This window comes from Sphaerodactylus townsendi, linkage group LG04 (assembly GCF_021028975.2).
Source record: "Sphaerodactylus townsendi isolate TG3544 linkage group LG04, MPM_Stown_v2.3, whole genome shotgun sequence".
Lineage (NCBI taxonomy): Eukaryota > Metazoa > Chordata > Lepidosauria > Squamata > Sphaerodactylidae > Sphaerodactylus > Sphaerodactylus townsendi.
This window is the reverse complement of record NC_059428.1, coordinates 18,938,927-18,952,486: the sequence shown is the minus strand read 5'-3', so window position 1 is coordinate 18,952,486 and position 13,560 is coordinate 18,938,927. Positions and strand designations below refer to the sequence as shown.

At 45.9% G+C, this 13,560-nt stretch overlaps 1 protein-coding gene across 4 annotated transcripts in view; it reads right to left on the bottom strand.

Moving 5' to 3' along the window:
• DEUP1 (deuterosome assembly protein 1) overlaps positions 1-13,126 on the bottom strand; it is a 73,885-nt gene extending 60,759 nt beyond the window's left edge. For all 4 annotated transcript variants that reach the window (XM_048495658.1, XM_048495659.1, XM_048495660.1 and 1 more), the window contains exons 1-5: positions 13,005-13,126; positions 10,489-10,549; positions 6,083-6,254; positions 4,728-4,823; positions 1,049-1,183 (exon numbers count right to left, since the gene is read on the bottom strand). In XM_048495658.1, the coding sequence (XP_048351615.1) occupies positions 1,049-1,183; positions 4,728-4,823; positions 6,083-6,254; positions 10,489-10,532 (447 nt within the window). In that variant the 5' untranslated portion in view covers positions 10,533-10,549; positions 13,005-13,126. The remainder of the gene's footprint in view (positions 1-1,048; positions 1,184-4,727; positions 4,824-6,082; positions 6,255-10,488; positions 10,550-13,004) is intronic.
• Positions 13,127-13,560: the final 434 nt, after the last annotated feature.

The following is a 13,560-nucleotide window of genomic DNA, read 5'->3' as shown; positions in this document are numbered from 1 at the left end:
GACACTTTAGGTCCTACTGGGGAGAAATGGAATATAAATGAAGTAAGTAACTGACTAACAGACAGCCCAATCCAGAAGCGGGGGGGGGGGGGCTTCACGGCGGCTGGGGCCACCAAAGGGGTTTTGGGCGGCGTGAGAAGGAGGTAAAACTCAGAAACGTCTTGCCGCCCAAATAGCTCCATTGGAAAAATGGACTTATGCCACACTTTCTGGTGGCATAAATCTGTGGCTGGGGAGGGGCGTGTTCCCAGGCTGAAACCCTGGTGCATAAGAACATAAGAACTAGCCTGCTGGATCAGACCAGAGTCCATCTAGTCCAGCACTCTGCTACTTGCAGTGGCCCACCAGGTGCCTTTGGGAGCTCACATGCAGGAAGTGAAAGCAATGGCCTGCTTCTGCTGCTGCTCCCAAGCACCTGGTCTGCTAAGGCATTTGCAATCTGAGATCAAGGAGGATCAAGATTAGTAGCCATAGATCGACTTCTCCTCCATAAATCTGTCCAAGCCCTTTTTAAAGCTATCCAGGTGAGTGGCCATCACCACCTCCTGTGGCAGCATATTCCAAACACCAATCACACGTTGAGTGAAGAAGTGTTTCCTTTTATTAGTCCTAATTCTTCCCCCCAGCATTTTCAATGAATGCCCCCTGGTTCTAGTATTGTGAGAAAGAGAGAAAAATGTCTCTCTGTCAACATTTTCTACCCCATGCATAATTTTATAGACTTCAATCATATCCCCCCTCAGCCGTCTCCTCTCCAAACTAAAGAGTCCCAAACGCTGCAGCCTCTCCTCATAAGGAAGCTGAATAAAGTCATCTCGACCCTGGAACACCCCTGGCCTGCCCCTTCCGTTCTGGCGTGCTCTCCTATGCTGGCATCGCTTTGTAGTGGTGGACCCTTCCAAGTCTGAATGCCACAAAGCTGTGTGGTGCTTACTCGCTGGCATATTTGCTGTCTCTATTGGTGTAGATGCCCCTTATGCTGGTGAGATGGCAAAAGGCATTTTTTGGAATACATAGGAGGGGAGGGAGATACTTTCCTTATGCTTACCTCTAATTTCTGATTTAAACTGCTCAGTTGAAGTGGAGTTTCTTGGCTTTCTGTTCCTTGTCCCTTTCCATGAGTTTTATTTTGTTTTAATTGGTGCAGTTGTAGCTTTTTGTAGCTTTGTGTCAGCTTGGCACACTAAAAAAAAAATAAGAAAAGAAACAAATACTGGGGACATCTGATTTCTTCCTTAGCAAATTTTGTACCAAAGTCATAACTGACAAAGGCAGCGAGGTTGAAGCATTCTAATTACCCAATCTCTGTGACAAAGCACTCGCTTTTACAACGGAACGGTTAAAGACGAACACGGCTGAGCTTTCGTCTAACTGGTAGTGTTAATTAACTGCGCAGTTGAGCGCAAATTGACTTGATAGCTGTTTTGTGCAGAGATTTCTTGCCAATGTTTGGCTACCCGGTTTTGCATTTGCTTAGTGCCATCTTGTGTTGACAGTCTTAACGCCTCTTCAAAGTGGATGATCAACAGGCTTATTGTTTGCCTGCTCGTAACAGCCTTGACTGGACTGAGAGAAGCAGGTAGTTGAAGTGAAAATCTCTCCTCTCCAGCCTTAATCGGCATATGCCACCAGCTTAGGGGTTTCATTGGCTAGTGATTTTATAATGAGCAGTGCCCTTTAGGTACTTCACAAGTCTCTTCGTAGCATTCGGGCCTTGGTTAGTTGCTGATGCAGTCTTTCTACATAGCAAACCTACTACTAAACTAATGTCTGGTGCAGTCAGCGCGCTAATGTAAAGAAGCTTACTCAACACTACATGGTATACATTATTTGCAGGCAGTTCTTGCTGCTTCACATAGCTCAATTCCAGGGGAGTTGGTACTATGATGGGTAAGCTTCTTTATCAAGCACACTGATTAGACCCAGCATGTGATACAAGGGCCCCTTCTGCACACACAGAATAGTGCGCTTTCGATCCACTTTCACAACTGTTTGCAAATGGATTTTGCTATTCTGCACAGCTGCAAAATGCATTGGAAGTGGATTGGAAGTGCATCATTCTGCGTGTGCGGAAGGGGCCAAGAGGGAAGTAGAAAGAGACAAAGCAAGGCTACTTGCTAGAGGCAACTCTCAAAAACGTGGAGAGAACTGCGACGAAACCTTTGCAACAGTCGCGAGAAACACTTCAGTGGGACTGCTTGTAAGCATTACAACAGCAAGAAAGATGGAAGTGGAGCATATAGACTCCGTTTCTACATGAAGAAATAAAGGAAAACGTCTACATGAAACAGCTGCCAGGATTTGAGCAATATGAAGGCAAGCAGCTCGTGTACAAACTGAAAAGAAGAAGAAGAAGAGTTGGATTTTTATCCCCCCTTTCTCTCCTGTAGGAGGCTCTCCTGTAGGAGATCTCCTTGCCCTTCCCCCCTCACAACAAACACCCTGTGAGGTGGGTGGGGCTGAGAGAGCTCCGAGAAGCTGTGACTAGCCCAAGGTCACCCAGCTGGCGTGTGTGGGAGTGTACAGGCTAATCTGAATTCCCCAGATAAGCCTCCACAGCTCAGGTGGCAGAGCTGGGAATCAAACCCGGTTCCTCCAGATCAGAGTGCACCTGCTCTTAACCACTACGCCACTGCTGCTCCCTAGGGACTAGATGAAGTTGCCAGATGCTGGAATGAACAAAATTTCTTACCAGATATGAAGACGGCAAAGCAGAACCTTGCCTGCACTCAACATATAGAGACAAATGGGCTTCCATTTTGATCCATGGGGATGATCTGATGCTAACCCTAGCCCTCAGACTTTAGAGCATTGCAATGTAGAAATAACCATAAAGTTAATGCATTGTCAAAGGTTTTCATGGCTGGAATCAACTGGCCGTTGTGTGTTTTCTCGGCTATCTGGTCGTGGTGTGGTAGCTTTTTCTCCTAACATTTTGCCTGCGTCAATGGCAGGCATCATCAGAGGCATGTCACAGTAAGATGTGTTTTTTCTCCGTGGCACAGTGCGGAATAACTGTGGGGTTGGGTATCTGTTTTGTCCTCCTCTCAGGTGGAGGGAAGGTGATGTGCATTTGCGTATGTACAAGTGGAGTTCGTTTGCCTCACCCCCTCCCTGACCTGTGAGGTGGACAAACATATACCCCACCACACAATCCTTCCACACTGTGGCCCGGAGAGAAACACATCTTACAGTGACTTGCCTCTAAATATGCCAGCAATCAGAGGTGTACCGCCCAAGAGGACATATGGGGTCAAAAGTCCCCGGCCTGTGGCGGGGGAGGGTGGTTGCACATTCAGGGGGAGTGGGGAGGAAAACTCAGATTTTCCCCAGATATGCCTCTGCTAGTCATAGATGCTGATGTAAAGTTAGGAACAAAAACTACCAGACCCAGATGTGTAGCGCCCAGGGGGCGGGCTTCTTGCCCCGGGCACACGCTGGTGCGGAGGCGGGTGCATTCTGGGGCGGGTGGGAGTGTGGTAGGGGCGCAGGATGCACGTATACCCCAAGCACAGTTCCCCTTCACTCCAGCCCTGACCAGACCACAACAACACAGCCTGGAAAAACCACAACAGCCAATCATGAAGTTAGTTACAAAACAATCCAAAATCTGCTGAACCTGTTACTGCCCAGGAAAATAAACAGACTATTTTCCTGAATCAAGTTATATGACTACACTAGCTCCATGCTAGGACGCAGAGACTTGTGTGGTTCAGAAGCCTCCATAAGGCTCACAGAGAACGTATATGTATGATTGTGCCAATGCTATATGGTTCCCCTCTTGCTTATGCCCTTTTAAGATGTATTAAGCCCCCTTTCAGTTGAAATTATGATGGGCCCGCTGTTTAGGATTTTAGTTTGACTAGGTTCTCCAGTTAGTTTAAGGTTTTGTTATTGTTAATTTAGGAGAGTCTTGCCTATAAGTATATGTGTTTATCCCTTAAGGTTTCCCTAATGTTTAAGTTTAGAAATGTTATTTTTGAAATTTGTGTCTGTTAGCAAAAGCAGTAGCCTGTAGAGGCTGATATTAAGGGACAAGGAAGTTGGCTCTGGAATGCAGCTTAGACCAACACCCAGCCGACTCCTTAGCAAAGACAAAAGACCCCCTTTGGACTTGCAAATCAAATCTGTTGGCAGCACCCAGAGGTCCCCAGCCGTTGGAAGACGTGCAGGGACCACCATTGGACAGTTTGAACTTTTCTTTGTTGTAAAGATGAGGAGCGGGAGCCTCAGGGCATTACTGAAAGAAACAGCCATCTGCTAAAGAAGATAGCTGGGTACAGTAGCGAGCCCACCTGGATTTCCTGAAAGGACTGTTATCTGCTCTCCCTTCAGCAGCATTGCGAGATCCCGCGAGAAGACGTTTGACAGCGGGATTTTGTAATCCCATTCAGAAGCTGTAATTGTATCTTGCTTTTGTATTGCTGTTTTCTTATTGGTGTTTGGTGAGGGACTTGCCCCCTCACCTCCCCTTTTACCTGCCCCTTTGCCCCTTGGAAGTTTGGGAATAAAAGTTCTTGCACTGGGTTGCAAGAGCGCGATTCTCCTGCCCGAGCTGTGACCACCATCTCCGAATAAAATCCTTTTGCTTTGAAGACCATCAGCTTCCTGCGCCTCATTAAGTTGCTGAGCTGAAATCACTTATTGTTACCCGAGCAGCAGCGGTAACAAACTAACCTTTAAATATTGCAAGCTGAGTAAAAGAAGGAACCAATTTTCCCCCTTACCTGAGCTTTCAGGCCCTGGAGCTCTATGTTGTAATTCTGAACCATCTCATATTCAGTCTTGTGTAAACTGTCCAGCTTCTGTTTCAACAGCCCAACCTGTACAGGGAACAGCCACGACTGGAATTACTGAACAGTCACAACGGATGTTTAAGACAAGACATCACCACTAAACAATAATAGTAAGCAGCTTTGGGGCTCCATTGGGGTGAAAAACAGGGTTTAAATAACTAAGCAGGAAGAGCAGCATTATGATGCTCGTATTCCACCAACTGTAAGGATTGCTTACAAGTTTCAGGACACAAAGTATGGTGGTGGTCTTGACCCATAGCAATGTCTACAGCACTTGCAGAACTCTATTCAACACACCCAACGCATGCAAGTGAGCCCTGTTCCAAATTCCATCATGTAAGGATGCAAGAAACTCCTTGCTCTGTACATTAGAACCATTACAAATGGTGGTGGGGAATGTTTGCAACTCATATGTTACCCTCCCCACCCATTGACTAGATCGGGGGTCCCCAACATATAGTTCATGAGCGCCAGGGCACCCAGGCACACTTTTCCGGGTGCCCATCAAGCATTTTCAGGAAGTGGGCGGGGCCTGGAGCAGCTTATGCCCAGCAAGGCTTTAGACTAGTGAGGAAAGTTTTGATTGGCTCTGTCAGCATTCCAAATGTGCCTGCAGGCTGAAAAAGTTTGGGGACGCCTGAACTAGATGCTGCTTCTCTTATTTTCCATTGACTGCTTACAAGCAGTCTTCCACATCTGTAGCGACATGGGGAACTGCACACACAAACGGGTGCTTCGCATGCACTTCCTTAATCCAATCCAGCAGCATGGACTGTTCCACAAAGCACTGAAATTGAAATCCCACTAATTGGTTTTGAGCACAAGAGAAGGAGAAGAAATAGACCAGACAGAAAAGCTGGGGGCTACATTCAGTTCTCTATTCTGTGCCAAAGAGCTCTTCATTGGAATTTTTACTGAGAATATTTCTCTGCAACCTCTTCAGAGTCCTGCTCAAGGCAGCTCACAATTAAAACAATATAAAAACATGCTTGTGCGGCCCAACTACTGTGAGTGCGTTTGTTCTGCTGGACTGAAGACAATTCTGCCGTTTTGTCCTCTTTGCCTGCAATATGGCTGATTTTGCCTGCTATACAACTGAAGGTAAAGTGGCTAGGCCTCGGGCCAATCACATAACAAGCTGCTCAACACCTTGCCCTGGGTGTGGGATTGTGCCCTGCTTTCGTACTTTGATCAGCTATACCTAGACGAGTATATTTACAAAAAAATAACCAGTTCAGCAGCTCCTGTAACTGGAAGACGCATTCACATGATATAGTCTGTGGTACCTCTTGACCTTTCTGATCTAGCCTGCTTTGGGTATTTGCCAGTTCTTGATCCTTGATGGTCATCCTGACTTCTAAAGCCTCCATCTTCTTTTCCCATTCTCGTTTCCTGTTGTTTACCATTATGTCAATCTGATGCATTAGTTCTTGAAGCTCGGTGTCACACGGGACAGATCTAAAAAGATAAGGTTATTTAAGGGTTTCTTTTTTTAAAAAAAAACTATAGCACACAGAAAATATTCAGTTCACAACACTTGTTTCTTAAATGAGTTGATCTACATTAAAAATAAATAAATGGAAAGACTGTTTTTCCCCCCCTTAGCTGAAGTTTCTCAGCTTCATCTAGTCTTCCTACAAGGATATAGATACATACAGCCTCATGCAGTTTGATACATGGAGGCACAAAGGATTCAATCAATCAGTCAATCAAGCCTTTATTGGCATAATGGAACAAAGGATTCTAGCAGACAGATCCAAGAAAGTTATGGAGACCCATCCTTATAACTCAGTTTTATAACTAAGTCAATAACAGCAGGACCGTTTTACGCAGCAAAAATAATTGATAAAATTACAAATTTGACAAAACAGAACAAAACAAACTGTGAGTAAGAGATTTATCTCTACGCAAAAACAATGTGGTGAAAATCCTCAGGCATGACCAAGGGTCACCTTTATCACCAATGCATCACCATATCTGACCGTGAAGGGTTGGTCTCTCTGCTAGACTGAGAAAATACCTGGAGACCCGGGGGAACCCCTGGGTTTGGGGGGGGGGAATCTTACCTTCTGGGGAACAAAATTTGGGGGGAGTAACCAGAGGTGGGATCCAACAGGTTCTCACAGGTTCCCAAGAGTAGGTTACTAATTATTAGCGTGTGCCGAGAGGGGGTTACTAATTGGTGATGTTGGCACGTGATTTTTGCCTTAGGTACGCCCCTCCTCTCAGCAGTAGCGCGCAGAACTTGAAGCAGTCTAGCAGTAGGTGCACCGGCGTGCGTGGCAGCCTGCGCCTGCGTGCATTCGTTTCCCGCCCAAGGACCGGTGCAGTGGCTGCGTCCTTGCCACAGCCCCACCCAGGAATGCCCCGTCCCCAGAATGTCCGCCCCCGCCCCCGTCGTGCCCTGCCCCGCCCCGCCCCATTGGCGCTACGCCACAGTTTGAATCCCACCACCATGGGAACCTGTTACTAACATTTTGCGAGTAACAAACTATCCACATGCATACAGGGGTGTCTGGAAAAACAAGCCGCCAGAGGTCCGGCTGCATGAAAACCAGCTTGGGGACCAGTATGAGGCCACAGTGATGGCCAGTAAGAAAAAGGAGCTGAAGGCTGAGGAGGGGGAAAGACGCACGAGCCAGTGGCTGCGATTGGGGGAGAAGCTGAAGCTGGTGGCAGACACGGGGAGGAAGAAAAGCTGAATTTTTTTGGGGGGGGGGAGTGTGTGGAGAAAGAACTTGTATTGATTTAACTGTAACTATGTCAATTTTCTCTGTAAGTCTTGTCTATGTTTTTAAAGTGTTAATCAGTTTTGGCTCTTTTCCAGCTAGCCCCTAACGATTGGCTGAAGGTCATCACCAGCTGTGTGAAATCGTTAATTGGTGAAGTTTTAAAGAGTGTTGACCGGCGTATTCATGGGGTATAATGATGTTATCAACGGCTCCTTTTAATTTAATTTCACTCCTGATTGGTGGAAGGGAAATTACTGATTAGTAGTTTTATAAAAAGGAAAATTTGCCTTTTTTAGACAGACGAAAGAAAAGAGTTGATATGTAAATAGAGTGACTGTGGTTCCGTAGGGCAATGTGTAATATATTATTAAGCTTGCCTGTGATGGGCCCCTTCCGCACATGCGGAATAATGCACTTCCAATCCACTTTCACAATTGTTTGCAAGTGGATTTTGCTAGTCTGCACAGTAAAATCCAGCTGCAAAGTGGATTGAAAGTACATTAAAAGTGCATTATTCTGCATGTGCGGAAGGGGCCATGGATAGTAAGCATTCTTAAGTGCTTTTTTAAATGAATTTTAAGCATGCTAGCTTTTTGGGAATTTTGTTATGCTAGCCTATTCTAGATATCTGATATAAACAGGACTCAACAAATTACAAAAAGGATTTTTTGTCTCTGAGTGTATGTTGAATCAAAACCCATATAAAGGTGGATTGTTGAGCCTTCCATGACAAGGGGGGAAGGGAATAAGGTTTCCCATCCCCAAGAATTCCTTGTAGATCTCCCACTCATTTTACTCTGCATTAAGATGTCTGCATTCATTTTAAGCAGTTTTTAAAGAAAATTTTCACAAAATTGTTCTGATGGGGGGGGGGGGGCGCTTTACTGCGCAAATTCCAGATGGTCGCAGTTTCTAATTAAGAAGGTTACTCGTGCCAAAGAAATTAAACAAACGAAGCCTGTGCTTTGCTTGATGTAATGTAATTTCCGCAAGACGTGCGGGTCAATTAAGGATGCCCTCTTCATTCAGAGCAGCTACTCTCCCTTATTGCTTCTTGGTCTGACTAATAAACCCAATCGTTAGCTCATCATTGTCAAGCATCATGACTGTCATTAATAGGTTTCACTTATCCCTTTGAAACAGTGTCTCTCCCCCCGCAATATCTTTTAATCTTGTTGGAGCCTTAAACGAGCATGGCATTGCAACTGTGAATGAGACAGTTTTTAAAAATCCATCAAACAGATCCTGAACTATAATATAAATATACTGTTCAGTGACATAGCCAAAGAAGGCAGGCTCAGAAATTGATGCCGGGACTTCCCAAGACTGGATTATGGCTCTTACAGCAACTTTTCCAAGCTGGTATCTTGTCCCATTCCCTGCTGGTGCAAATATGTCCTAAGGAAGCAGTGCCAGAACCATTATATTAAGGCCGTGGTGGCGAACCTTTGGCAGTCCAGATGTTATGGACTACAATTCCCATCAGCCCCTGCCAGCATGGCCAATTGGGGCTGATGGGAATTGTAGTCCATAACATCTGGACTGCCAAAGGTTCGCCACCACTGTATTAAGAGCACTCAAAGGTTACTCAACTTGGGAAAGGTGGAATGGGATTTAGTCTCAGCAACCCCTCCCCACAAAGAGTCGGGATCCATTTTTCCATTTCCCCCACAGAATTAGCTAAACAGGAATTCTCCAGGGATGGACGATGTAGACTTCATTGGATCCCAGCAGTTCCCCTAATGTTGACAGAGATCTGCATTGTCCACCACCACTTCCAAACAGTGTCTTGATATTCATTCCTTCTGGTCTTCTGGGACTGTTCCATTAGGCTCCCACTTCGTCTAAAGCTCTGCTTAAGATACACACACGTGACTATTTCACACTCTCTTCTCATTCACCCCCCTATTAAACTTTCCCCAAAGACAGAAGCTCCACCTATGTCAGTGGTGGCGAACCTATGGCACGAGTGCCAGAGATGGCACTCAGAGCCCTCTCTGTGGGCATGCGTGTACAGAGTTCATCATGGGAGGGGGGAATTGCCCCTCCACACACACACACACACACATCGAGGCTGGCCTGGGCCGCTGGACTTGGCGGGCGTGCACCTCAGCGAGCAGGGAGGACTCGGCTGGTGGGCCTGGTGCTTGTGCTCCAGGTGGCTGCTGCTCCGGGGGGGGGGGGGGGGGGGGGGCAGAGATGCTAGAGAGGTGCAGAGTGGTGCATGTGAGACTTGTTGGAGGCTACAGCAGGCTGGCCCCTGCTCTAAGGGGTTATTCAGGTTAAATCACCACATTGGCATTTTGCGATAAATAAGTGGGTTTCAGGTTGCAATTTGGGCACTCGGTCTCGAAAAGGTTGACCATCATTGACCTATGCCATTCCACTGAGGTTAATAAGAGTGCAGATGGTGAGAAACCGGTTTCGATTTAATCTACAGAAGTATGCATATTTAATTTGATTCAGCCTTCTGGGCCACTTTCCACTGCCGGGAATCTTATAATGACTGAACCCAATTGGCCATGCTGGCAGGGGCTGATGGGATTTGTAGTTTATGAACATCTGGAGAGCAGCAGATTGCAGACCTCTGGACTAGCCCAAGGTCCCCCACCTGGCATGTGTTGGAGTGCACAAGTTAATTGGGTTCCCCAGATAAGCCTCCACAGCTCAAGTGGCAGAGTGGGGTAGGGAATCAAACCCAGTTCTCCAGATTAGAGCGGACCTGCTCTTAACTACTACACCACGCTGGCTCCCTTAAGACCCTTCTGGACCTCCAAATCTCCTGACTGGAGAACAGAGCAGTCCCCTCTGTGGAAAATTGCCCCGAGTCGCATAAGCTTGGCGTTCACATATGCAGCAATGAAGGTCAAAAGGTTTAAGATACAAAATGTGCTGAATTGTTTTGAAAATACACACACACACACACACACACATAAAAGATGGCAGATAAGAGTACCTACCTAGCCATAATGTGTTCCTGTAGACCCTCTAATTCCTTCTCCATTTCAGGACTTATTCAGTCTATTTAAACAAGAGTGGGGAGGGGAAAGCTTTTTTAATTTACTACTTTCGCAGAAGGCAAAATACAGCAGAGGCTTTCTCACATCATCAATGTTCCCCTTCAATTGTCAATGAGTGTGTGCTGAGGACACACATGATTCTGATGGAAAACTTTTTCCACAATGCATATGTTGGTATTCAGAGTGCCAAAAGATTTCTTTTGGTTTTAACGTAGCTCTCGGCAACCTCACCAAATTGCAATTCTCAGAATTCTTTAGAAGTCATAACTTTTCATACTGGAAAACAGCAGACATAAACTACTGCTGAACACTGTTTCTTTGACACAGACTAAACAGATAATAAAACAAAGCAGGAAAGGCTGAATGTATCATTATACCTTAGAGCACAGTACATATACATAAGCTTTCCAGTTACTGTGGCTTCATCTGGCAGAACAGATAGGAAACAAATTATACAGAGCAAAATATTCAAGATCACTTAACACACAAATGAATTAGTCTTATGTATTTAAACACCCTTTTGGTACTATGAGCCAGGGCAGTTCAGCAGTGTTCCAATTTGTGTGTTTGTGTGTGCGATTGTAGAAAGAAACCAGAGTTAGCAGCTATCCTATTTTATTAAGCGTCACTTCTTTTTTGGGCCTAGGAAATAGATTGATCTTGTGCTTGTCTCCTTGCATATATTTTTGCTGCTTCTGGGTCTGGGATGTATGAGAAAAGGAGCAGTAAGAAAATGGAACGTGGCAGCATTCTTTGCTGCCTGGGACGAACAAATCACAATATTGGCCATGATATTGTTTCCTGTCCTCTCACTGTTCCCTGTTCAAAGTAATCTTTAGAAACAAAGGTGAGATTATATTAGGATAAGAGTTACCTGCAGGTTCAGAATCTAGATTTTTATCTTGTTTATTGCTCAAGGCAGTATTCATCTCCCACTGCCAATCTGTTACCAGTCAGTATTCAGAGTTTGTCTCAAAAACTCCGACCAGATATTTTATACAATGCTGGACTACATGGACCACCGAACTCAGCAGAGCATCTCTTACAAGATTCTTGAATTGGATCTCATTTCCATTTGTGCTTTTCACATCATCCATTATTTGGATCTTCTAATTAGAAATAATGGGAATTGAACGTGGGGAATTCTGCTTGCAAAGGGGATACTCTAGTACTGAGACTACCTTAGCATCTTCTTTTTTGTAAAGATGTCCCCACTTCTATTTGCTACACTAATGTTACGCATTATATTATATAATGAGTCATAAGAACATAAGAACATAAGAACTAGCCTGCTGGATCAGACCAGAGTCCATCTAGTCCAGCACTCTGCTACTCGCAGTGGCCCACCAGGTGCCTTTGGGAGCTCACATGCAGGATGTGAAAGCAATGGCCTACTGCTGCTGCTGCTGCTCCTGAGCACCTGGTCTGCTAAGGCATTTGCAATCTGAGATCAAGGAGGATCAAGTTTGGTAGCCAGAGATCGACTTCTCCTCCATAAATCTGTCCAAGCCCTTTTTAAAGCTATGCAGGTTAGTGGCCATCACCACCTCCTGTGGCAGCATATTCCAAACACCAATCACACTTGCATGAAGAAGTGTTTCCTTTTATTTGTCCTAATTCTTCCCCCCAGCATTTTCAATGAATGCCCCCTGGTTCTAGTATTGTGAGAAAGAGAGAAAAATGTCTCTCTGTCAACATTTTCTACCCCATGCATAATTTTATAGACTTCAATCATATCCCCCCTCAGCCGTCTCCTCTCCAAACTAAAGAGTCCCAAACACTGCAGCCTGTCCTAATAAAGAAGGTGCTCCAATCCTTCAATAATCCTCGTTGCCCTTCTCTGCACTTTTTTGATCTCTTCGATATCAAAGAGAGACTTGCAATATAATTTTAGGAACATTTGCCCCAAAGTCCATCTTACTGCATTCAGTATGCCTTACTCCTAAATAAAAGATTAATACAAAGATTAATAAGGAACCAGACTAGAGTTTAGTAAAGACACGAGAGTCTTGCCCATGGAGATTTCTGTATATGTCACGGTGTGCTTTGGTGATGGAAAGTTTATATCACAACACATGCACACTGCCCCGAAACTTTTTAATGTTTTTTCTGCAAAAGCTCTTATTACACATTTAAAGAATAAAGAATACTGGGGCTAAAAGGAGAGAGGGGGGTGATCCTGGTCCACTAGGCAACATTTTAACCCCAAAACCTTTTCTCAGTAAAACAAACAAAAATGCTCATTGCCACAATGGAGTGCCTCTGAAACAGGCACGAAGCGCAAGGAAGAGTGCCTCTGAGCATACACGAAGTTTTTTCCCCCTACAGCCCCTCGCTGCTGCTGAGGAATCACAGCCAGCTCCTACACGGCTGAGACTTCACAGGGCCACGAAGCCACGAACCCGGGAAACAAGCACGGCTGAGCGAAAGAAAGAGAGCGAGGGGAGGAGAGTTACCTGCAGGGGCCTCGTGGCTCTTCTTTCCCTGACTGGGTTGCTGCTCACCGCAGCGGGGAAAGTGCCTATAGCCGCCCCAGCTAGCAACCTCCTCCGCTCCCGCCACGGCAGCCGCCTGGCCCCATCCCCACCCTTTTCGCCCCTTGCAAAGGGGACGGCGGTTGCAGGAGCGGCCTGCAGGCTTCTCCCGTTGCCAAGGAAACGGGGCTGCAGCCGGGAAGGCCCAGCCGGGGTCAGGTTCCACAGGGAGAGCCCCGAGGCTTGAGAGCACTTGAAAGCCCAAACAACTCAGAGGAGAGCCAAAGGGAGGGGCTGCTGCTGGGAGGACTTAAAAAAGGATGAGGAGTTCTCAACAGCGACGACAAGCTTTGGAGGCTGAACTCGGCTCTAGCTGGTCCGTCCTTACTAGTATTTCTAGATCTAGATGGATTCATTCACAAATGAGGAATTAGGACATGGGAATGAGGAAGGGGGGGGCGGGGATCGGAGATCCAGCTTCAAACTCATCATCAATCATCATCATCATCATCATCATCATCATCATCATCATCATCAT